This window comes from Miniopterus natalensis, chromosome X (assembly GCF_054644295.1).
Source record: "Miniopterus natalensis isolate mMinNat1 chromosome X, mMinNat1.hap1, whole genome shotgun sequence".
NCBI classification, from domain to species: Eukaryota; Metazoa; Chordata; class Mammalia; order Chiroptera; family Miniopteridae; genus Miniopterus; species Miniopterus natalensis.
The window spans coordinates 71194646-71218424 of NC_142103.1; the positions used below are offsets into that span (position 1 = coordinate 71194646).

The 23779-nt window shown below is 46.9% G+C and overlaps 1 protein-coding gene across 1 annotated transcript in view; it reads left to right on the forward strand.

Moving 5' to 3' along the window:
• The window catches only part of FGD1 (FYVE, RhoGEF and PH domain containing 1), a 41603-nt gene that overhangs the window by 16675 nt on the left and 1149 nt on the right, over positions 1-23779 (forward strand). The window contains exons 2-17 of the mRNA XM_016215183.2: positions 95-268; positions 571-748; positions 863-1301; positions 2541-2630; positions 3319-3467; positions 5408-5564; positions 5669-5807; positions 13037-13095; positions 13231-13377; positions 13777-13869; positions 14024-14103; positions 20859-20889; positions 21361-21462; positions 21821-21946; positions 22124-22285; positions 23332-23475. Coding sequence (XP_016070669.1) covers positions 95-268; positions 571-748; positions 863-1301; positions 2541-2630; positions 3319-3467; positions 5408-5564; positions 5669-5807; positions 13037-13095; positions 13231-13377; positions 13777-13869; positions 14024-14103; positions 20859-20889; positions 21361-21462; positions 21821-21946; positions 22124-22285; positions 23332-23475 — 2270 coding nt within the window. The remainder of the gene's footprint in view (positions 1-94; positions 269-570; positions 749-862; positions 1302-2540; positions 2631-3318; positions 3468-5407; positions 5565-5668; positions 5808-13036; positions 13096-13230; positions 13378-13776; positions 13870-14023; positions 14104-20858; positions 20890-21360; positions 21463-21820; positions 21947-22123; positions 22286-23331; positions 23476-23779) is intronic.

Below are 23779 nucleotides of genomic sequence, written 5' to 3' on the forward strand. Positions count from 1 at the left end.
CCTGACACCCCAGATACCTACTAAGATGTGCTACTCCCCAGTCCCCTTTGCAGTAACATCAGTTGTTTCACACCCAGTTTCTTCCTCTCCTCAGGGCTGCACCAGGGAAACCGGATCCTGGTGAAAAGTTTGTCCCTTGACCCTGGCCAGAGTATTGAGCCTCATCCAGAAGGTCCCCAGCGGCTTCGCTCAGACCCCGGCCCCCCCACTGAAGCCCCCAGCCAGCGTCCTTCGCCACTGAAGCGGGCACCGGGTCCAAAGCCACAGGGTAAGTTGTTTCAGAGAATGGCAGAGAAATAGCACAGGAGAGGGGACAGAGGAAGGGAAAGTTTGGCCATTGGCAGAGGAGAGGCACGTTGGAAGAACAGGAGCGCCATGGTCTCAGGGCAGAGGCTGTGGCTTGGAGCTAACGTGTGTACACTGGGACCTCGCCTCAGGCCTGCTCTGTGCTGACTTCAGCAAAGGTGCAGACTCGGGGTTTGTGGAAGGGCTTGTGGCCTGGCCACGACAGCCCCATCCAAACCCAGCTTACTGGGACCTCCTCTCTCTTTTCCCTGTCCATGTCTCCAGTGCCCCCAAAGCCCAGCTACCTGCAGATGCCCCGGATGCCCCCTCCACCTGAGCCCATCCCCCCTCCACCATCACGCCCGCTGCCTGCAGACCCCCGAGTGGCCAAGGGCCTGGCTCCCAGGGCAGAAGCCAGCCCCAGTTCTGCAGCAGTATCCTCACTGATCGAGAAATTCGAAAGGTGAGTCTGGTCCCGGGGGAACCCTCTAGGGACGAGGGTGGAAGGACAGTTATAAGACAGGCCTCTCAGTCAAGCTCACACCCTGCCTCCATGTGTGTCCACCACCCGCCTCAGAGAGCCTGTGATTGTCGCCTCGGATAGGCCAGCCCCTGGCCCCAGCCCAGGTCCCACAGAGCCGGCCATGTTGCCACAGCCACCCCTGCAGCCACCAGTGCCCCAGCTCCCCGAGGGCGAGGCCTCCCGCTGCCTGTTCCTGCTGGCTCCTGGACCCCGGGAAGGCGAGAAGGTGCCCAACCGGGACAGCGGCATTGACAGCATCAGTTCGCCATCCAACAGCGAGGAGACCTGCTTCGTCAGTGATGATGGGCCCCCCAGCCACAGCCTCTGCCCCGGGCCCCCTGCCCTGGCCAGTGTCCCTGTGGCTTTTGCCGACCCCCACCGGCCCAGCTCCCAGGAGGTTGATAGTGACCTGGAGGAGGAGGAGGACGAGGAGGAGGAAGAGAAGGACAGAGAAATCCCAGTGCCCCTGATGGAGAGACAGGAGTCTGTGGAGGTACTGACCCATGTTTGCTGAGTGACAGGGCCATGTGGAGAAACCAGTGCTTCTCAAAGGAAAGCATATTTCACTTTGGATGCTGGGCTTCCCTGGTTCCCTGGTACTAAATAAGAGTAGCAAACCCCTGCCCACCCCCCCTCCATCAGTGTGACTACCAAAATGACCATACACAGTTCCAAATGCCCACCTGGAAAGTTGTTCTACCCTCATCAGAGAACCACTAGCTGGGCCTCAGTTTTTCCATCTTGAAGATGGACATCCTGGTTGGTGACCTTTACAGTCCTGTTCTGGCTGGAAAACCCGATGACTTAATAGCTTTGTGATATTGGGCAAGTCTCTGCTCCCCCACCACAAGCCTCAGTTTCTTTATTTGTAAAATAGAAAGCCTCTCACATCCAGAGGGACTTCTTGACAGCTGGCCTCTGGAGGGGCACAAGAGCTAGAGTTGCCCAAGTACCTGAGGCCCTAAGGATAAAGGCTCTTAGCCACAGGAACCTCTTTCTGGGCCCTGGCAGCCTGACACTGCTTCCAAAGGCATCCTTAGGTCACAGCCAGAATGCTTGCTCCACTAGAACCCAGCTTAAATGTGGGAGCTGAGGCCAGGGACTCACCAAATATATGTCCAATGAATAGGAAACTAGGCCAACAGGGGATGAATTTTATATATTTTTAGACTTTTGTGTTTTCCTCCCACCCCAGGTGCTCAGCAAAGCCTTTGCTGACAGTGAACTGAGTGGGTGAATAAATAACATTTATAGATGACTTAATCTGTAGTCTGCTATGTTTCATTTATATTAAATCTTTTAATTGTCTCAATTACAAATGAACATAGGCCCTATTATTATCTGTATATATAGATAAGGAGACTTAAATACAGAGCACAATTCATGCAAGCTAATGAATGGCAGAGCTAGGATTTGAACCCAGCAAGTCTGACTTCCCCACCCACATGCCTAACCACTGCACAATGCTGAATGAATAGAGAGCAGATCGCTGGGTGAACGAGTGGCCTAGTGAAGGAGTTCATGGCATCTGAATTGACGAGTGGCTTTTATTATACACTGAAGAGTCAGGGATGAAGCCAGAGGGCTTATAGGTCTAGAAATGGGAGGTAGGATTGTCTCTGAGTGGCATTAGACTTAGAGTAGCACTTGAGCTATTCTGAGAATTTGGGGGGCTTGTTTGAGGGCTGGGGTACAAGATGATGGATCAGTGGTTGCCTCTTCTCCTTTCCAGTTGACCGTGCAACAGAAGGTGTTCCACATTGCTAATGAGCTCCTGCAAACAGAGAAGGCCTACGTTTCCAGGCTCCATCTCCTGGATCAGGTGAATAGCCCCTCAGGGGTCCTGGGGCCCTAGAATCTGGTAGGTGGATGCCAAGGAGGAAGTGATGGGACCTGAGCCCAACCCTACCATTGGGCCAAAATCTAGAGGTAGTAAGGCTCCTCTCTGACCTTGACCCCCATCCTGTCCCTAAAGTAAACTTTGATTATGACCCCCAAACTTGATCTTTGTACCAACCCTCATTCTTAACCCTGGGCAGGTACACCAGCCCTGACTGCAGCTCTGACCCAGATCCTGAATTTACCCCTAGCTATAAACCAGACCTTGAACCTCATTCTAACCCTGACCCCAAATCCACTAGAATCCCTAAAGGTAGGGATTTTTATCTGCTTTCTTCACTTCCTGGCACATAGTAGGCACTCAAAAATATTTGCTAAATGAACGGATCTAATTCCAACCTTCTCTCTGACTCTGAATCTAATTCTGACCTTAACCCTGATTTTGACTTCTCGTTGTTCCAGTGCCTACCTCAAGGTCCTAACCTTGAGAACCTGAAATCCAACCCCACATATAAACCTAACTCCATTCCCTCTCTCCTCAGTCTCAAGACCATGCTCATACCAAAAGGTCCACAGTGCTGCCCACAAACACTGCCCTCGCCTGCAAGCTGCCCCTTCCCTAGCCAAACCCCAGGCCCAGCTGGGCTGAGCACTCCTGCCCTGCCCCACAGGTGTTCTGTGCCCGGCTGCTGGAAGAAGCTCGGAACCGCAGTTCCTTCCCGGCCGACGTTGTCCACGGCATCTTCTCTAACATCTGCTCCATCTATTGCTTCCACCAACAATTCCTGCTGCCTGAGCTAGAGAAGCGCATGGAAGAATGGTGAGGGGCCCCAGATCTAGGCTTCTCACCCTCCTGTCCACTTGCCTGTTGAGCCCAGGCCAGATGTGTGCACAAGTTCATTCCTGCCTGCCCTCTCCTCTTACTATCTGTCACAAAAAGAATCAGGCCCAAGCTCTGCCTTCTAGGCCCTCCTAGACTAAAAGGAAACACAGTCCAGGACTCAGAAAATTATAAGAGTACAAGGTTAAGCCCGGCCGGTGTGGCTCTGGTTGAACATCAACCCATGAACCAAGATGTCACCGATTTGATTCCTGGTCATGCACATGCCCAGGTTGTGGGCTCAATCCCCACTAGGGGGCATGCAGGAGGCAGCTGATTGATTTTCTGTCTCTCTACCCCTCTCCCTTCCTCTCTCCCTAAAATCAATAAAAACATAAAATAAAAAGAGTATGAGCTTAAGACTGGGTTCAAATTCTAGCTCTGCCATTTGTAGTTTTGTGATCTTAAGTTTCTTAAATTACTATGCTTCAGTTTCCTCTCTATGAAATAAAGGTAGTAAGAGTAGCTTACCTCTCCCAGCCAGTGTGGCTCAGTAGTTGAACATTGACCAGGAGATCATGGTTCAATTCCTGGTCAGGGCACATGCAATGCAGGCTTCACCCCCAATAGGGGGCGTGCAGGAGACAGCTAATCAATGGCCCTCTCTCATCATTGATGTTTCTCTCTCTTTCTCCCTTCTTCTCTCTGAAATCAATAAAAACATATTTTAAAAAAGAATAGCCTACCTTGTAGGGTTGTTTTAAGTATTAAATTAGTCGATTCATATAGAGAGCTTAGAACAGTACCTGATATATAACAAATGCTCAATGAATGTGAGCTGTTGTTATTTTTTTTACCAGTGCTATGACAGAGCTCAGAATGGGAGGCTGTGAAAATCCAGATAAATGGACCAAACCAAGCCTGGGGGGTTAGAGAAGGATCCAAGGAGGAGGTGATGTCTGAGCCGAGGCCTGAAGTAGAAGGGCAGGGGTGATAGGCAGTCTCCCAACCTCCAGGCTCTCCTCTTGCAATCCATCTTTTAGAGCAGGGGTGGGGAACCTCTTTTCTGCCAAGGGCCATTTGGATATTTATAACATCATTCGCGGGCCATACAAAATTATCAACTTAAAAATTAGCCTTCTATATTTGGTCAAACATTTAATTAACTCACCCCTAATGTGATGGCTGGAACTGCTTCTCTTTGGTTAGGCCTTGGAAGGGCCAGACCAAATGATTATATGGCCCATGGTCTGGACATTCCCCACCCCTGCTTTAGAGTCTACACCACCTGCCATAATGGTCTTTCTGAACAATAATCAGACCATGTCACTTCCTGCTTAAAATCATCTCTACACTCCCCACATCTACAGGATAAAATATGTCCCCCTCACCAGACAATGAACAGAGAGGGCTGGCATGAAGCCAATTCCTACATTTCTCCAATTGACTATGACCCTTGAAGGCTGGACCAGGCATGGTCCTGTGTGTCCCCTAGCTGACTGAGACTCCTGAGGAGTATGATCAGGCCTGGTCACTTTGCCTACCCTACCAGACTATTACCCTCTTGGGGCTCCACTAAGTGTGATTCATTTGTGTCCCCAGAATCACCTAGCACAGGACTGGGTGCAGAATCAATAATCAGTGTTTGAAGTGGCCCTTGCAGTTAGGTCAGGGCAGGCATTCCAGGACATGTCATTCCTGCTGCTCAAGCAGGGCAGAGTAGGGGCAGGTGGCAGCCCAGGCCATAGTCTCAGGTCAAGCTGAGCCTCTTGGCCTAATTGGCCTATTAGATAAGCAGAATTTCTGAAGGAGCCGACTGGCTGAGAAGTAGATTTCCAGAACTAAGAGACCCCATAGGTCTCTGCCTGAGGCAGGAAGGGGATAGGGGGACTGGAGGACAAGTATCAACAGGAACATGTCAGCTTCTGCTTCCGCCCCAGGGACCGCTACCCACGCATCGGAGACATCCTGCAGAAGCTGGCACCCTTCCTCAAGATGTATGGCGAGTATGTGAAAAACTTTGACCGGGCCGTGGAGCTGGTCAACACCTGGACAGAGCGCTCCACCCAGTTTAAAGTGATCATTCATGAGGTGCAGGTAAGCTGCAAAGATGGATGGGGCAGACTGGGGAGGAGAGGTCTGCAGGGACGAGGTGGGGGTCTGTGGACAGTTTTGAGCCCCTCTACCTGTGCCTGTCACAGAAGGAGGAAGCCTGTGGCAACCTGACACTGCAGCACCACATGCTGGAGCCCGTACAGCGCATCCCCCGCTATGAGCTGCTTCTCAAGGACTATCTGTTAAAGCTGCCCCATGGCTCCCCAGACAGCAAGGACGCCCAAAGTGAGTACACACACTCGGGCCCAGCCCCCCGCCAAAACTTCACGCACGGGGTCAGCCTTCATTTGCCACATAGTTAAAATCCCAGAATAGGATCTCCAAACTGAAAGGCCCACATTGAGGTTCTGGAGTGAGACCCTGGATGAACCTCCAGGTTGAGAACTCTGCCTGAGTCCCCCAACCTGAAGTTCCCGACTGCAATGCCAGAGTTGGAGGCACTTGCCCAGAATGATTCCCTAAAGGAAGCTACCTGTTTTCTAGGACAAGACCACAGGGCTCACCCTTAGGCTTGTCCTCAAATGAAGTTGTCTCAAGTCCAAAGGGACTGAGCTACCAGGCTGAGAGCCCAGACTGACCCCTCGGTCAAGTTTCCACAGCTGAGTTCCCAGAAAGAGATTTATCTCATCAAGCCTCTGATTTTACATCCTCCACATTTAGAGCTCCACTCCCTACCTGCCAGCCCCTACCCAGAATGAACCTCCCAAAAGAGCCTCCAAGTCTAATCAGAGCCCCGCAGAATAAGCTCTCCAGAACTGAGCACCCCAGACTGAACTAGACATTTTCTTTTCTTTTTAAAAAATATGTTTTTATTTATTTTATTTTATTTATTATTTATTTATTTATTTTTATTAAATTTATTGGGGTGACAATAGTCAATATGAACACATAGGTTTCAGGCGTGTGCTTCTATGTTACAAGAGCTGTATATTGTTCCGTGTGCCCACCACCCAAAGTCATACCTTCTCCTATCACCATATATTAAGACCCCTTTCACCCCCCAACCTCCCACCCCCTTCCTTCTGGCAACTACCACATTGCTGTCTGTTGGACTTGGTATTTTCTTTTTTTTCTTTTTCACATATCTTTATTGATTTCAGAGAGGAAAGGAGAGGGAGAGAGAAAGATAGAAACATCAGTGATTAGAGAGTCACGCCCCCAACTGGGGATCGAGCCACAACCCAGGCATGTGCCCTGACCGGGAATCGAACCCCGATCACCTGGATCCTAGGTCGATGCTCAACCGCTGAGCCACGCCCGGCCGAGCTGGACTTGGTATTTTCTGCCTCCAAGATTTATATCTCTAGGCTGAGATGCCACCTCCCCACACTGAACCACTAGAAAAGTGTTTAATTCTGATTCCTCCAGTATGAGACCCACCCCCCAGGATCACCCAAAAAAGTGATCCCCAGAGTCTCCCCAACTTTCCCCCTGTCATTTCCATTCATTCCTTCATTAACACAACAGGTCTTTACCGAACACCGCCATGTTCTGTGCATTGTCTTAGGCATAGGGAATATGAAGATGAACAAGACAGACGTGGTCCTTGATCGCAGGAAGCATATGTCCTAGTCAGAAAAATAGATAATAAACAAAAGTACAGCAGGTTCTCAAATAACATCACTTCCTTCAATGCCATTTCATTAGAACATTGGTGAGATGCCATGGGAACTTAGCTCTTGCCTATATCAATTAGCCTATGCTAAAACTGGTTTCATTACACATCATTTCTCCACAGTTACAAGAACCAATGACCTTGAGGACTTACTATAATAAATACACAGGAAAATATTAGATAGGTGCTATGTGTAATTCAGAGAATAAGAGGGTGATGCACCTGACTGGGGAGCCTACTCTAGATTGGGTGGCTTCTCTGAATAGAAGATAATTGAATCAAACCCGAATAACAGGAAGAAGGGAGCCATGTGTCAGTTGGGGAAGAGCACTGATTCAGGAGTCACATGTTCCAGGAAGAGGCAACAGCAGGTGCAGAGCTCCTAAGCGGGAGGTTAGTAGAGGGGTGGCAGCTTGCTTATCTCTAGACCAACAAGAGGACCAGTGTGACCTGGGCATGACAAGTGAGTATAGAATTATAGAAGTAGGATTGGAGAGAAGAGCAAGACTTTGAAGGCAGAGATAAGTAGATGGGTTTTATTCCGAGTGCAGGGGGTAGTCATGGGAAGGTATTGAGAGAGGGAACCACGACACCACTTAGAAGCCTCTTTGCAATAATTTAAGTGATGCCTGGCCGGGCGTGGCTCAGCGGTTGAGCGTCGACCTAGGATCCAGGCGATTGGGGTTCGGTTCCCGGTCAGGGCACATGCCTGGGTTGCGGGCTGCAGCTGATCAATGACTCTCTCATCATTGATGTTTCTATCTCTCTCTCTCCCTCTCCCTTCCTCTCTCTGAAATCAATAAATATATATTTAAAACTAATAATAATAATAATAATAATTTAAGTGAGAAAAGTTGGCTTAGATGAGGATGGTAGTGGTGAAAGTAGTGAGAAATGGTTGAATTCAAGATATACAGTTGGCCTTGAACAACACAGGGTTCAGAGCACCAGCCTCCATGCAGTCAGAAATTCACATATAGGTTTTGACTCTCCAAAAACTTAACAACAAATAGCTTACTATTGACTGGAAGCCTTACTGATAGCATAAATAGTCAATTAACACATGTTATATGTATTACATACAGTATTTTTACAATAAAGTAAACTAGAGAAAAGAAAATGTCATTAAGAAAAACATAACAAAAAATACATTTATAGAATTTATTGAATAAAATCAATGTATAAGTGGGCCCACGCAGTTCAAACCCATGTTGTTCAGGGTCAGCTGTATTTGAAAGAACTAGAGTGCAATGGTTGTGGGGATCGGGAGAAAGAGTCAAGAATGACTTGCAAATTTCGGGGCTGGAGGTGATGGTTCCTGAGATGCGCTTAGGAGTTTGATTTTGGACTTGTTCAAAGTGAGCTGCCAGTTAGACTCATGCCAAAGATGAGTCTAGAATCCTAGGGAGAGAGATCTGGATGTCACTGGCACATATACAGTATGCAAAGCCATGGGGCTGGACACAGTCACCAAGGGAGTGAGTGTAAATGAAGAAGAAAAGGGAGACAAGGGCAAAGCTGAAGGAGGTGGAATCAGCAGAGGAGACTTAGAAAGTAGCAGGAAAGTAGGAGGAAAACCAGGAAAATGGGGGGTCCTGGAAGCCACAAGGGAACAGACCATTGTGTCCACTCCCTAAACTGAGCCCCCCTCCACCCCACCAGACAGGGTACTTTTCTACTAAGCTTGGACCTCTAGAAAGAACCAGAACCTGAGAAAGTTTGGTAGCTGAGCTCTACAGACAGACATCTGCAGACTAAGTACTATATTCCTCTCCCCAAATGAGAGCCCCCTCTGAGGTACCAGGATGAGCTACATACCTAAACCTCTAGAAAAAGCCATCCACACTGATTCCCATGGACTGACATCTCTAACCTAAGCCTTCGGGCTGAACCTGGTCTAAGGTCCCAGAGATCCCCAGACTGGGCCTCCAGAATGGTCTCCCTACCCTGAGCTCTGAGAATGGGTTCCCAGTAAGAGCCCTCAGTCTGAGGTCCCAAAGTGAGTTTCCCCCAAAAGAACCTCCCAGTCTGATCTCCTTGGCCACCATTCTATAGACAGGGATTGCCAAACTGAACACCCTAGATTAATCCCTCCATTTTCTGTCCCTTAGACAGATACTTCTAGCCTGAGCCCAAAAGACTGACACTCAAGATCCATCCCACAGACTGAGACCACTGAGCCCTCAGACTGGATTCCCAGAGTTCCCCAGTGTGGGCCCCGAGAGAAAGAACGCTGAGATGGAGCTGCCTAGACTGAGCTCCAGACAGAAACTCCAGGCTCTGTTCGCCCTAGCCCAGGTCCCCCAAATTAAGCTACCCATGCCAAGCTCCAAGTCTAATATTCCCAGTCTCAACTCCCAGACTGACTTCCCCCAGACCAAGCCCCCCATTTTCTACCTCCCAGACTTAGATTTACGGATTGAGATTCCCATGTTGAGTCCAGCAGATTGCAGTCTCCAGATCGGGCCCCACTCTGAGAACTGAGGACACCTCACTGCCACTGGGGTCCCCACAAGAAGCCTCTTGTCTTCATTTCTCTACTCAGAACCCATGAATTCTATAGAATCACATGTCCATATTGAGCTTCCAGGACTGAGTTTTGCAACATAACTTCCATACTGGATCCGTAGCCTGATATTTCCAAACCAAAATTCTCCAAATGAGCTCCCCGGACTGGACCCCCAAAGTGAGCTGCCAGTGCAGCTCCCTAGACTATGCTCTAGATTGAGTCCTTTTTTCCACCTGTGTGTCCCTGAGCAAGCTGCTCAGTCTCTCGCCTGTTTTCTGGTACAATGAGGGTGATGATACCTTTCTTAAAGAGCTGTCTTGAGGGAAAAAGAGATAATCCGGGTAAAGCTTTTAGCATAGTGCCTGACACATGGTAAAGGCTCAACAAATGTTAGCTGTTTTTATTACTGAATCCCCTGGCTGATGTCCTCCATACTAAGTACCCCTAAAATGAATCCCCAGGTTGAGTTCATCTTTTACACCAATCTCAACCCTATCTGTGTCCCCAGAATGAACCTCAGAGCTTGAGCTTGGCCGACTGAGCTCCCCACACTGAGCCCAAAGATGAATCCCCACAAAAGAACTTCCCAATCCAGTTTCCTGAGCTTCTCAGAATGAGAATCTCTGAATGAGAGCCAGCCCGATACATGCTCACTAAGTTCCCTAGGCCAAAAACTTAAACTGACCTCCTTATGTTTTACCCCTCAGACTAGAATCCCCAGGCGGAGCCCCAGAAAGTGCCTCCAGGTCTGAGACCCACTGAATCATATCTCTGGTTCCCCACCCTGACTTACCCCACTTTCTAATTCCCAGACTGAATTCTGCAGCCTGGACCCTAGACTGGGCTCCCCAAATCAGGTCAGCTGGAACTCCTAGCCTGAACTGCTTACACTGAGCTCAAGGCTGAACTCCAAATAAAGATCCTAGACTGCCAAGCCCAGACCAGGCCTTACCAAAGCCCCAATACCAAGCTCCCCAAAATGTGCTCCTTAGCCTAAACCCCCAAATGAATTCCTGGACTGACATCCCCACACTGAGCCTCCAGAAGGAGCCTGTGTACACTGGGCCCCTGGAAATGCCAGTCTGTTTCCCACACAAGACATCTGCATACAGAGCTCCTGATAGCAAAGCCTGCCTACACAGTAGCTTCTGCAGCCCTGAGCTTGTATGCCCACAGCTTGCCACTCTTTTTCCTGTCCCCTTCTCTGGGTACCTCCTACCTCCACCACCCAGCATGCCCCCTTCCCTGGGATGGAGGAGATGCAGAATGTGTAGGAAAAGGGCAACTGAAGAGAGCAGCCACAGCTGATGTCAACTCTGCTGCCTCCCAGGTAGACAACCTAGGGCCACCACCTCTTTTCTCTGAGTCTGTTTCCCCATAGGACAAACAACACAATCACACCTATCTTATAGGGCTGTGAGGATTGAAGAAGCTAATTTATGCAAAGCATCTGAAGGGGAGCCTTGGAGAGGGTGGTGGGGCCTTAACTCTGTCCTAGGGAGCTCCTTGTCTACCGCGGGATACAGATGTGGCTATGTAAACACACAGTGAACACAGTATGACCAGTGGGACAGAGTGGAGATAAGGAGACTGTGGGAACCCAAACAGGGTCCTAACCCAGCCTGGGAATTCAGGGTGGGCTTACTGGAGGAGGTAAACTGAATCCAGAAGACTCAGTAGCAGTTGGCCAGGTGAGGCAATACAGGTCGTGTTAAGAGGAAAGCAGAGAACACTGGAGACGTCAGCAGAAGCCAATCACCAAGGGCTTTGCATGCCAGACCAAAAGGCTGGGTCCGTATGCTGCAGGTGTAGGGGAGCCATTGGCAGATTTGAGCAGAGGAGTAACAGCCAGGCATGTATAAGAAAGCTCTCTCTGGGAGCTCGGGAAGAAGAGGGGTTGGCGGTTGGAGCCTGGTACCTGAAAGGCCTGAACTGGGACAGAGGCTACAGATCTTGAGCACCAAGACCTGGTCATGGACGGAGGGCCTCTCAGGAAATCAAGACTTAGTTTGCCTACCACATGTACCCTCTTCAGAAGCAACTGCGCTCCTCCATTACAGATATATTTTCTGAGTGGTGAAATACAGCACCGTACAGACAAGAGTGGGGTGTAGTGCAAGTGGGGTGCAGTGCAGCTGGGCCTCAAGCATGGACGGGATTAGTGTATGGAAATCTCTAAGGACTTATGTCAGTTTTTTCCCCCTGATGATACCTGTTTACTACAGGAAATATGGGAGTTACAGCAAAGATGAAAGAGGTAGGGGAAACTCACCTGTGATACAAGCTCCCAGAGACTAAGCACAAGGCACATTTTGACATGTTCTTCCTGTTGTGTTTATACACCTCTACTTGCGAAATCAAGAAGTTTCAATATATACAAGTTTGTATCCTTTTCTTAAAACACCCTGAGCATTTCCCAACTTATGAAAACCCCTACATAAGCATCATTTGTAAACATTGTTTAGCAGACCATTATATGAATGCACATTAATTTATGTAACTGAACCCCTACAGTTGGACATTTTTATTTCCAATTTGGCACTGTTATAAACACCAGTGCAATCAAAATGTATTTGGCCCGGCCAGTGTGGCTCAGCGGTTGAGCATCCACCTAGGATCCAGGAGACCACATTTTGATTCCCAGTCAGGGCACATGCCCGGGTTGCGGGCTCCATCCCCAGTCGGGGGCGTGCAGGAGGCAGCCGATCAATGACTCCTCATTGATGTCTCTATCTCTCTCTCTCCCTCTCCCTCCCCTCTCTCTGAAATCAATAAAAATATATTTAAAAAACAGAAGAAAAACAAAGTATGTTTGTACTTAGAACATGTATTTTCTTAGTATAGTTCTTATAATCAGAATTATTGAGACAAAGAATAGGATCATCTCTTTGTTTCTTTATATGACTTTGTGATTATAAATGTAATACATGTTATTTGTCAAAATTATGAAAAATACAGAGAAATCTAAAGAAGACAATAAAAACCACCCCCCATAGTCCCACCATCTAGAGGCAACTTATGAAACATGGGTATGTTTCCTTCCAGTTACATTTGTAACTGTTATTGTTATTTTTAATGGTAATAATAATCTTGTTAAGCTTGCATTGTATTGGCCACCAGCAATTCCATGTGTTACGATTCTACTATTGTTGCATTCATTGATACAGTTTCTGATTTTATGTGATGTTGCTATGGATATCTTTGAGGCTGGTGCTTTCTAGGGTGGAAAGGGTCTGTAGTCAGGCCAGGAGGAGGTATTCAGGAAGCAAAGGAGCCCCCAAGAGGCTCTTCCCTGCTAGCCCTACATCTGACTTCCCACTCTGCCCGCAGAGTCTCTGGAGCTGATAGCCACAGCAGCAGAGCACTCTAACGCTGCCATCCGCAAAATGGTGAGTGGCCTTGTAGCCCTGCCCTTCCTTGGTCACCCACATGTGGTGTCTCTGTCTTGGAGGACTTGCGACTCGTGGACATTTGAGGGGAGGCCAGCACCCCAACCCTGCCTTTTGCTCACTGTCTCTTGCCAGGAGCGAATGCACAAGCTGTTGAAAGTATATGAGCTGCTAGGGGGTGAGGAAGACATTGTCAGCCCCACCAAAGAGCTCATAAAAGAAGGCCACATCCTTAAGCTGTCAGCGAAGAATGGGACCACTCAAGACCGATACCTCATATTAGTAAGTGCCAGGTGTGGGATTGTAGGTGGGCCACACCCTCCCCCCCACCCCACATGTTGACCTGATTCTCACTCCAGACTAGACCTCCTGCTAGTCAGTCTTTCCTCCATTAACTCAATGTACTTTCACTACCTACACTAGGAATGTTTTTCCCTCTACTTCACAGATGATGTAACTAAGACTGAGAGAGAAGTGACTTGCTCAAGGTCACCCGACTAGGAAGTGACTCCCATGCCTAGGCTCTTTCCTTGCCACCTCTGTGCTCCGTCTGGGCTGTTTTCTCCACCTATTGCCTTGAGTCCCCAGTAATAAAGTGTCGGGAGTCCTATAAGAGTAGGGAGCTGGGCAGCAGCTCTCCCGGGTCCTCCGCACATACATTCCAAACCTTTTCCTTCCTAGTTCAATGACCGCCTCCTTTACTGCGTGCCCAGGCTGCGGCTCCTTGGCCAGAAGTTTAGCGTGCGGGCACGCATTGATGTAGATGGCATGGAGGTAAGCACCAGGAGGTGGGAAATGGAAACCCGAAGTGGGGCCTTGATGCTGGGAGGCTGCAACAGAGATGTTCTGACTGACCCCAAGTCTGTGTGTGCATGTGTGCAGAGGATGGGCCCTGTGGAATTCAATAATCTTTCTCCCTCCATTTCAGCTAAAGGAAAGCTCCAACCTCAATCTGCCTCGGACCTTCCTGGTGTCAGGAAAGCAGCGTTCCCTGGAGCTCCAGGCCAGGTACCTGCCCTTGCCCATACCTTCTCTTTAGATAGGCTGAGGCATTCTATGCCTAGGGCCGTGCTCAACAGGCTACCTTCCTTTGGGAGAGATTGTTCCAGAGAAAGGGTGGGTGCCTTTCCCCAAAGATAATGGCTTGTTCTTCTGGTGGGTTTGAATAACAACAACACAAATAGTTTATTGTAGATTAAGAGATTTAATAGAAATACCAAATGCAAAGCTTCATCCCTGATTGAGGCTGGTTTGAGAAAAACAGCCCTAGCATTGCCAGCATGGCTCAGCGGTTGAGCATCGACCTAGGATCCAGGTGATCGGGGTTCGATTCCCGGTCAGGGCACATGCCCGGGTTGCGGGCTCGATCCCCAGTTGGGGGCCTGCAGGAGGCAGCCGATCAATTACTCTCTTATCACTGATGTTTCTGTCTCTCTCTCTCCCTCTTCCTTCCTGTCTCTGAAATCATAAAAATATATTAAAAGAAAAAAAGAAGAAGAAAAATAGCCCTAAAAGATATTTGCAAGACAATAGGGAAAATCTAAATGTGAATTACTGCTAGTTTCCTCTGATAGTGGCTATGTAGGAGAATGGTCTTGTTTTCTGATGACACCTGCTGAGGAGTCAGTATCATATCCTTGATTTATTTTTAAATGATTTATCAACCAAAAATACATACATATATACACACACATATACATATGAAATATATATTAATAATATAATATATATGAAGTAAATATAGCAAAATATTTAAAAATTTTGCATCTATATAGTGGGTATATATTTAATGTACTTGTGCTATACTGTCTGCTTTTCTGTATGGTTGAAATTATTCTTTTTTTTTTTTCCTTTTTATTGTATTTATTGGGGTGACACTGGTTAACAAAATTATACAGGCTTCAGGTGCACAGTTCCACAACACATCATCTGTACACTGTATTGTGTCTTCACCACCCCAAGTCAAGTCTCCTTCCATTACCATTTATCCCCGCTGTACCCTCCTCCATTTCCCCACACCTCCTCTCTCCCCCCAATCCCCACTGTTGTTTGTGTCCATGAGTTTTGAAATTTTTCATAAGAAAAAAATTTAAATAGTCACAAATTTAAAAGTAATGCCTGGCCTTTTTTAACAAAGAGGCTTCTTTCTTATCTATCCTCTACTTGGATGGTTATAATAGTAGCTCACATTTAATGAAGTTGTATACTTGCTCTTATGCCAGATACTGTTTTAACTTAATTTTAACTTCAACAATTTAAGTGTAAATTGTTCAATCCTTAAAACAACCCTTAAAGTAGCTGCTGTCACCATCTACTCCATTTTACAGATAAGGAAACTGAGGCACGCTTGCCCAAGATCCCACAGCTAGAAAGGAGCAGAGCTGTGATGGGAGCTCATGCTGCCTTCTGAGGGCTCAGGTGATAGGTATCAAGGTCATGGTCTGGGCTGGAGAATGGGTGCACATAGCTAGCTGATCCGCTTCTGACAGGCTGCGAGGAAGTGAGACATGAGAATCAGAAGCCTCATTGCTGGGACTGCGTAGAGGCAGGAGAGAGATGAATACGGGCTAGACGGTGATTGAAGTTCTGGGACAGAGAGCATCCTGGAGGCTTATGGCCAGGAAAGGGAGAACGAAGCCTACTGGCACACCCAGGGGAAGGGCAGGTGTAGGGTCCAGTAGGGCCTAAGAAGAGCCTGAGTGACAAGCCACATGACTGGGACAGGTCCTCTGCAGGGAGGATGAGAGAGGGGGCCGCTGAGCGATGCTGGACGCAGAAGGGTGCCCCGACCAGTGTAGGGTTTTCTCCTAGCTGAAGGAAGGCTTGGAGGGTTTGCTTTGCAATTGTTTTTACTGCTCTTAAAAATATATATTTTAATGAAAAATTCAAATATCGAGAAAAGTAGAAATACAACAAACACCCATATGCCCATCACTTAGACAACTGGTTCTCAACCTTGGTCACAACCTCAGCTGGGGAGCTTTGAAAAAACCTGATGTTTGGGACCCACCCCCGGAGACCCCGATTTAATTTGTATGGGGTATAACCTGAACATGAGGAGTTTTAACAGCTCCCAGGTGATATTAATGTGTGCAACAGGGGTTAGAATCACTGACTTAGAAATCAACAACTATTGACATTTTGCCACATTTATCTTTTACTGAACCTTTTTTTTTTTTTTTAAAGTATGTTTTTATTGATTTCACAGAGAGGGAGGGAGAAGGAGAGAGATAAAAACATCAATCATGAGAGTCATTTAGCAGCTGCCTCCTGCACGCCCCATACTGGGGATGGACCCCGAAACCCAGGCATGTGCCCTAACTGGGAATCAAACCGTGATTTCCCAGTTCATGGGTCAGTGCTCAACCATTGACCCACACCGGCTGGGCTTACTGAACCATTTTAAAGAAAATTGTAGACATGGCACTTCACCCCTGTATGCTTCAGCATGCATCGCCAAAAACACTATTGTGGCTCTTAAAAATCAAAAGCAATATTTTCTACTGCAAAGAAATTAGAAAATATAAACAAAAAGGAATTTAAAAAAAATAATATAATCAGAATAAAGTAAAATTGCCTAGAATTGTACCAACTAAAGAGAACCAGTGCTGATACGTTGGCAGATTCCCTTTGAGGCCTTTCCTCTATTCGCATATGTGTGCGTGTGTATGTGTGTATATGTATACACACACATAAACACATAATGTTTTCTTTCCATATTTTATTACGAAAAATTTCCAGAATTCAGAAGTTTAAAGAATAGTACAATGAACACCTATAAACCTACTGTATAGATTCTGCAAATCTATTCTTTTATCCATCCATGAATCTACCTGATTTTTTAAATTTATCTTTATTGTTGAAAGTATTACAGATATCCCCCTTTTTTCCCCCATTGATGCCCTCAACCCCACATCCGCCCCCCCCAGGCCTTCACCACAGTATTTTCTGTGTCCATGGGTTATGCATATATGTATATAAGTTCTTTGATTAATCTCTCCCCACCCACTCCTTCACCCCCGCCTTCCCACTGAGATTCATCAGTCTATTCCATGTTTCTCTGTCTCTGGATCTATTTTGTTCCTCAGTCTATTTTGTTTATTAGATTCCACATATGAGTGAGATCATGTAAAACTGAATCAGGAAAAATCAGAAAACCTGAATAGGCCAGTAACAACTGATGAAATTTAAGCAGTAATAAAAAAAACTCCCAGCAAACAGAAGCCCTGGTCCAGATGGCTTCACAGGGGAGCTTTCTAATTCTTTAAGCTGTAGGGTTAGATAGTTTGCTAAAAATTTTTCTTGCTTTTTGAGGTAGGCCTGTAGTGCTATGAACTTCCCTCTTAGGACTGCTTTCCCTGTGTCCCATAAATTTTGGGTGGTTGTGTGTTCATTTTCATTTCTTTCCAGAAAGGTTTTTATTTCTTTCTTGATCTTATTGGTAACGCATTCATTGTTTAATAACATACTATTTAGCCTCCATGTGTTCGAATGTTTTTGAGTGTTTTCACTGTAGTTGATTTCTAATTTCATGTCATTGTGACCTGAGATGCTTGATATGATTTCAGTCTTCTTGAACTTGTAGAAACTTGTTTTGTGTCATAACATGTGGTCTGTCTTTGAGCCTGACCCATGTGCATTGAGAGGAATGTATATTCTGCAGCTTTGAGGTGAAATATTCTGTAAATATTAATTAAATCCATCTGATCTAATGTGCCATTTAGAGTCACTTTTTCTGTGTTGACTTTTTGTCTGGAAACTCTAGCCAGTGAAGTCAGTGGGGTGTTAAAGTCCATGACTATGACTGTATTGCTGTTGATTTTCCCTTAAAGTCCTTAAGGTTTTTATTGATAGGTTCTTATTTATCGCCATTTAAATTCTTTATGTGTGTTTCTCTCTCTATTTCTTCTTATTATTACAGCAGTCCCTTTAACATTTCCTGCAATGCTGGTTTGGTGGTAATAAACTCCTTTAGCCCTTTTTTGCCTGGGAAGCTCTTTCTTTCACCATCTATTTTGAATGTAGCTTTGCCGGATAGAGTAGTCTTGGTTTCAGATCCTTGTTTTGCATTACCTTGAATACTTCATGCCATTCCCTTCCTGCCTGTAGAGTTTCTGATGAGAAGTGAGCCGATAGCCTTATGGGAGCTCCTTTGTAGGTAACAGATTGCTTTTCTCTAGCTGCCTTTAAGATTCTCTCTCTGTCTTGAATTTTTGGCATTTTAATTATGATGTGTCTGGGCATGCGCCTCTTTGGATTCTTCTTGCTTGGAACTCTCTGTGTCTCCTGAACTTGAGTGACTTTTTCCTTGACCAGGTTAGGGAAGTTTTCTGCCATTATTTCTTCAAACAGATTCTCTAACCCTTGCTTACTTTTGATCTTTTCTGGCACTCCTATAATGCGAATATTATTACATTTCATGTTGTCCCACAGCTCCCTTAGACTGCCCTCCTGTTTTTAATTGTTTTTTTCTTTTTGGAACTCTGATTGACTGATTTTTTTTTACCCTGTCTTCTAATTCACTGATCTGATCTGATCCTCAGCTTCCTCTAACCTGCTGTTTATTCCTTCCAATGTATTCTTTATTTCTGACTGGTCATTTTTCATAGTTTCCATAGCTTTTTCATGCTGTTGAGCATCCTTACAATCAGTATTCTGAACTCTGTGTCTGACAGATTGCTTATCTCCATTTCATTTCACTCTTTTTCTGGAGACTTCTCTTGTTTTTTCATTTGGGGCTTGTTTTTTTGTCTCCCCAGTTTGGCTGCCTGTTTGGGTTTGTTTCTATGTATTAGGTAGGCCTGCTAGGACTCTCAGTCTTTTTTGAAGGTCTCTGGTGCTGATATGTGAGACACTGTTTGTGACTGGCCTTGAATACCATTTGGAGCTATCAATAACCCACGGCTTGAGGTCCCCTCTGTTGGAGCTGGGTGCATTTGGAAAGGACTAAGGTGCACACCAAAGTCTGCTTTTCCAAGGCCTGGGTCCAGAAGCAAATCAGGCAGAGACTCAAAGAACTCTGAGGTCTGTCTCTGGCTTCAGGCTGATTTATCTGATTCTCTTAATGAGCCTCAGGCTGTAGAAACTCCACCATGGGGGTAGGGTGAGAGGTTTTCCAACAGGGGGGGGCAATTGCTTCCCCCTCAGACAAAAGCTTCTTGGAAGGTAAATGTCTGTGAAAAATGTCCTCTGTAGTATGGGGGAATGACTCCAGAGGGGTTCCCTCTAAGCTCTATCTCCAGAACCCACAACCTTAGATTCTCCTCATACAGCTCCAGTCCACTCTGCCCTCCCTCTGCTGGAGCCCAAGGTGAGTGGCTACACATAAAACTTTGTGCATTGACTCTTTAAAAGGGTGCCTGCAGTTCTAGCTGTTTCTCCCGGGCAGACAGAAACTCGGCTGCTTTTCACAGCCAGATGTTATGTGGGCACCTTTCTCAGTTCTGCTGCTCTTGGCTGGGAAGCAGAGTCCTCAGTGGAAACCCCCCACAGCTGAGATATCCCTCCGAACCTTCAGCTGCTGCCTGTGGGAGCCCAGCCAGCCCTCTCGTGCCTCCGCACTTCCCACCAGTCTCTATGTGGTCTCCACTTTTCCTCCTTGGTTGTGAGGGTGCTTCTCCAGCTCGTCTTCAGTTGCAGTTGGTTATTCCGGATGGTTTTTCTATATTTTAGTTGTAATTCCAGTTTGGTCCCGGGAGAGTGTCAGTGTAGCTTCCACTCAGTCCACTGCCAGCTTTAATCTCTCCCCATCTTATTTTTTTTAAATGCATTTCAAAGTCAGCTGCAGACATTGCTATACCTCAACCCTAAAGACTTTGGTGTGCATATAATCAACTAAAGTTTAGTATTTGTTTTAGGTCTCATCCTTTTCCTGGGGCAAAATTTTCAGAGGGAAATGCATCAGCCTTAAGTGTACTGTAGATGAGTTTTGACAAATGTAAACACTTGTGTCATATACATTTTGTAAGCAAAAATGGAATGTTATGTATATTTTACATATGTGGTTTTCACTTAACACATTATAAACAGCTTTGTACTTCATTCATGTTGTGAATGTGATGTACCATTCTGTAGTGATGTACCATTTTTCTTACCTGATTCCCTGTTGTCAGACACTTAGGCTGTTTCCAGTTTTTCACTAGAATAAACAGCATTGCAGTGGACATACTCGTAGCTTAACATTGGCTCACATCCTTAATTTTTCATAAAATCAGAATTCACACTAGAAAACTACTTTTGATGTGTGGATGTGGAAGGGGATTAGAAAAGAGTAGGAGGGAATCAGTCAAGAGGCTGGGTCCAATTCCTAGTGATCACTTGATGGGGCTGCAACCAGGGCAGAGGCCTTGGAAACTGCAGGGCAGACAGGAGCCTCCTTGAGGAAACCATTCCTTAGCAGCCCCCCCCCCCCAAACTCCAGGCTGGGATAGGTCTCCTCTTCTGGACTCAGCCCAATTTTCACTCTGTCACAGCACTAATATCCCTGTGTTGTCCCTGTCTCCCCCAGCCCTCACCACTAGCTCCTTGAGGATAGGGTCCTCTCTGGGGCCCAAGTTCCTAGTGCTGAATCTGGAAAGTATTAGTAACTATTGAATAAAGTCACTTAGATAGGTTAAATGATGTGCCTAAGGTCACGTGAATTATAAGTGAAGAAGTAGAGGGTCAAACCCAGGTCTGTCTGACTCCAAAACACCTGCTCTTTACCACTCCAATTGCTTTTGCTTGGCCTGCCTAACCCAACATCTTTCTTTTTTGCCCCCAAGGACTGAGGAGGAGAAGAAAGACTGGGTCCAGGTAACCAAGAAGTCTTTGTGGTAGGGGGATGGAGGAGTATTAACAGTTCTCCCAGGGGTTGGTGAACTCTCCCCTAAAACTCACTTCTGACCAGTATTGGCCTGGACAAGAAACTTTCCCATCCCCATTTTACAGATAAGCTTACTGAGGTCCAGAGGTTAAGCAGAAACTCACAAATTATTACTTTAGAGACCTGGTTCCTCTGAGAGTATAAGCCCAGTGAGTTAAGCCCTGTAAAACCTTAAGCCCAGACAGTGGCTAGGAAGGCCTTCTGAGGTTTTTCAGCCACTGATCCCCCTCCCCCATTTCACAAATATAAGAACTGAGACCTGGATATAGGAAGGGACTTGCTCAAGGCCATACACCTAGCAAGGGGCAGAGCTGTGCCTAGGACCCAACTTTTCTGACCTCAGGCTAGGTCATAGGAAAGTGAGGTGATCTGACCTCTCATTTTTTACACCTCCTACCCAGGCCATCAACTCCACCCTTCTGAAGCATGAACAGACGCTGGAGACCTTCAAACTGTTGAACTCAACAAACAGGGAAGATGAAGACACACCCCCTAACTCTCCAGTAAGAGTCTACACCCCCTCCCTCTACACTGGGCCTCTAAGTCCCCACCTTACCTGGAGATGCCCCTCTCTCCTTCCCAGAGAGGAAAGACCAGAGAGGCAGTGCATGACTTCAGGAGCACAGTCTTCTGTTGGTAGGGCTGCAGAGAAATCACTGGGGAAATGGAGACCCAGAAAGTAGACGTGACTTGTCTTCAGTAGCACAATGAGGTAGGGATAGAGCCAGGACTCAAAGACAGGTCTTCTGAATGTGTCTGCTGCATCCCAATGATGATCCAAGCCTTGGGGCAGGGGCAAGGGTTGGCTGAACTGGGCTGGGGAGTAGCTGTCGCTGACCTGGGACCTGGCCCTCTCTCCAGAACGTGGATCTTGGGAAGCGGGCACCTACACCCATCCGAGAAAAGGAAGTCACCATGTGCATGCGCTGCCAGGAACCCTTCAATTCCATCACCAAGCGCAGGCACCACTGCAAGGCCTGTGGCCATGTGAGTGTTGGGAGACAGGGGCAAGAGCTAGGGAGGGGACAGGCCGGCAGCCTGAAGGCCCACTTCTGAGAGGGCTCGGTGCAAGTGGGGAAAGGCCATGAGTCCACTGTGGGATTTGGTACACTGAAGGGGAAGGCCTTCTGGAATCAGGCATCTCTTGCCCACTTGCCACTCCAGGTGGTTTGTGGGAAGTGCTCCGAGTTCCGGGCCCGCCTCATCTATGACAACAACCGCTCCAACCGTGTGTGCACTGACTGCTACGTGGCCTTGCACGGGGTGCCTGGGAGTAGCCCGGCCTGCAGCCAACATACACCCCAGCGCCGGAGGTCCATCCTGGAGGTAAGAACCAGGCCTATGACCACTAAGCCTTACACACCAACCACATGGGCCCCAGCCACTCACCCAGTGTTCCTGAGGCCTGACTATCTCTGAAACCATATGGTGCTATGTGCATCCGCTGAACAAGTGACCCAGGCTTGGAGTGAGTAAAATGAATGCAATAGGGAATAGAAAGCCAGTGCTTTAGACATTTAATCTTCACAGTAATGAATCTATATGTACTATTACTATCCTTGTTTTCCAAATGAGGAAACTGAGGCCTAAGGAGGTTATTTACCCAAGTTACACAGCCAGTGACTGGCAGAGCTTGCATGTTTTTTTAATTAACAAATTATCTTTTCTTATTATAAAGTAGGATATGTGCACTGAAGAAAATTAGACAATATAAACAAAAATAATAAAAACACCCTATTTCTTCTACCCACTAGATTACCACTAACACTTATGCTTCCTATCTTTCTAGGCGCGTGCACATTTTGGTTTTGTTTCTTAACCAAATCGAGGTATTTATTTTATTTAACATTTAAAGAACTCTTACTCTGTGCCAGGCACTATTCTAAGTGCTTTGCATCTATTAATTCATTTAATCCTTACGATAGCTCTATATGCTTTCCTTCTAAGTCAATACATTCTCACCTAGAGCTGGGATTCTGAGCCATTCTGCCTTACCCACTCCCCCATCCCCTTAACCACAATGCCAGGTTGCCTCTTGCTGAGTATAGGGAATGGATATGTGATTAAAGATGAAGAAAAGGTGAGGTACAAATGTATAAATGACTTGCAGAATAAATGGACTGATGGAAGAATGCCTGACTGGCATTTAGGTGACCCTGCCAAGAGCTGTACAACCCTCCCACCAACTCTTACCAGCCATGGCCTGTCTGACTCACTGGGGGACATTGGGCAGATCACTACTGCTACCTGAGCTACAGTGTCCTCATCTGAAGTATGAGCATAGCAATACCAACACTGAGGGGTACTGAAACCCAGAGGAGCCAGGCTAGGCTTTCTATCAACAATGATGCCCTCTCTGTCTCTGGCCACAGAAACAGGCCTCAGTGGCTGCAGAGAACAGCGTCATCTGCAGCTTCCTGCACTACATGGAGAAAGGTGGAAAAGGCTGGCACAAGGCATGGTTTGTGGTCCCTGAAAATGAACCCTTGGTGCTGTACATCTATGGAGCCCCTCAGGTGTGCATCCTACTCCTTTGGGTCCTTTCAGCCACCTGGCAAAACCAGGCTATCCTCCTCCCCCTTCAGTCCTTGACCTCTCCTTGGCCTTGGGGGGTTGGGTGAGCCTAAGCTGAAATCAGAACCCCCACCCTTATGAGACAAGGACTGGCTAGAAAGGAGTGACTGTGGGCCAATGTATGTAGGGGAAATTAGGGTGAGTTGGGGAGGAAGCCAGAGTGGAGAAGGTACTGCTAGATCCAATTTGGATGGGGAACAACATGTAAATGGGGGCAACAGCCTAGACAAAGGCTTGAAAACATTA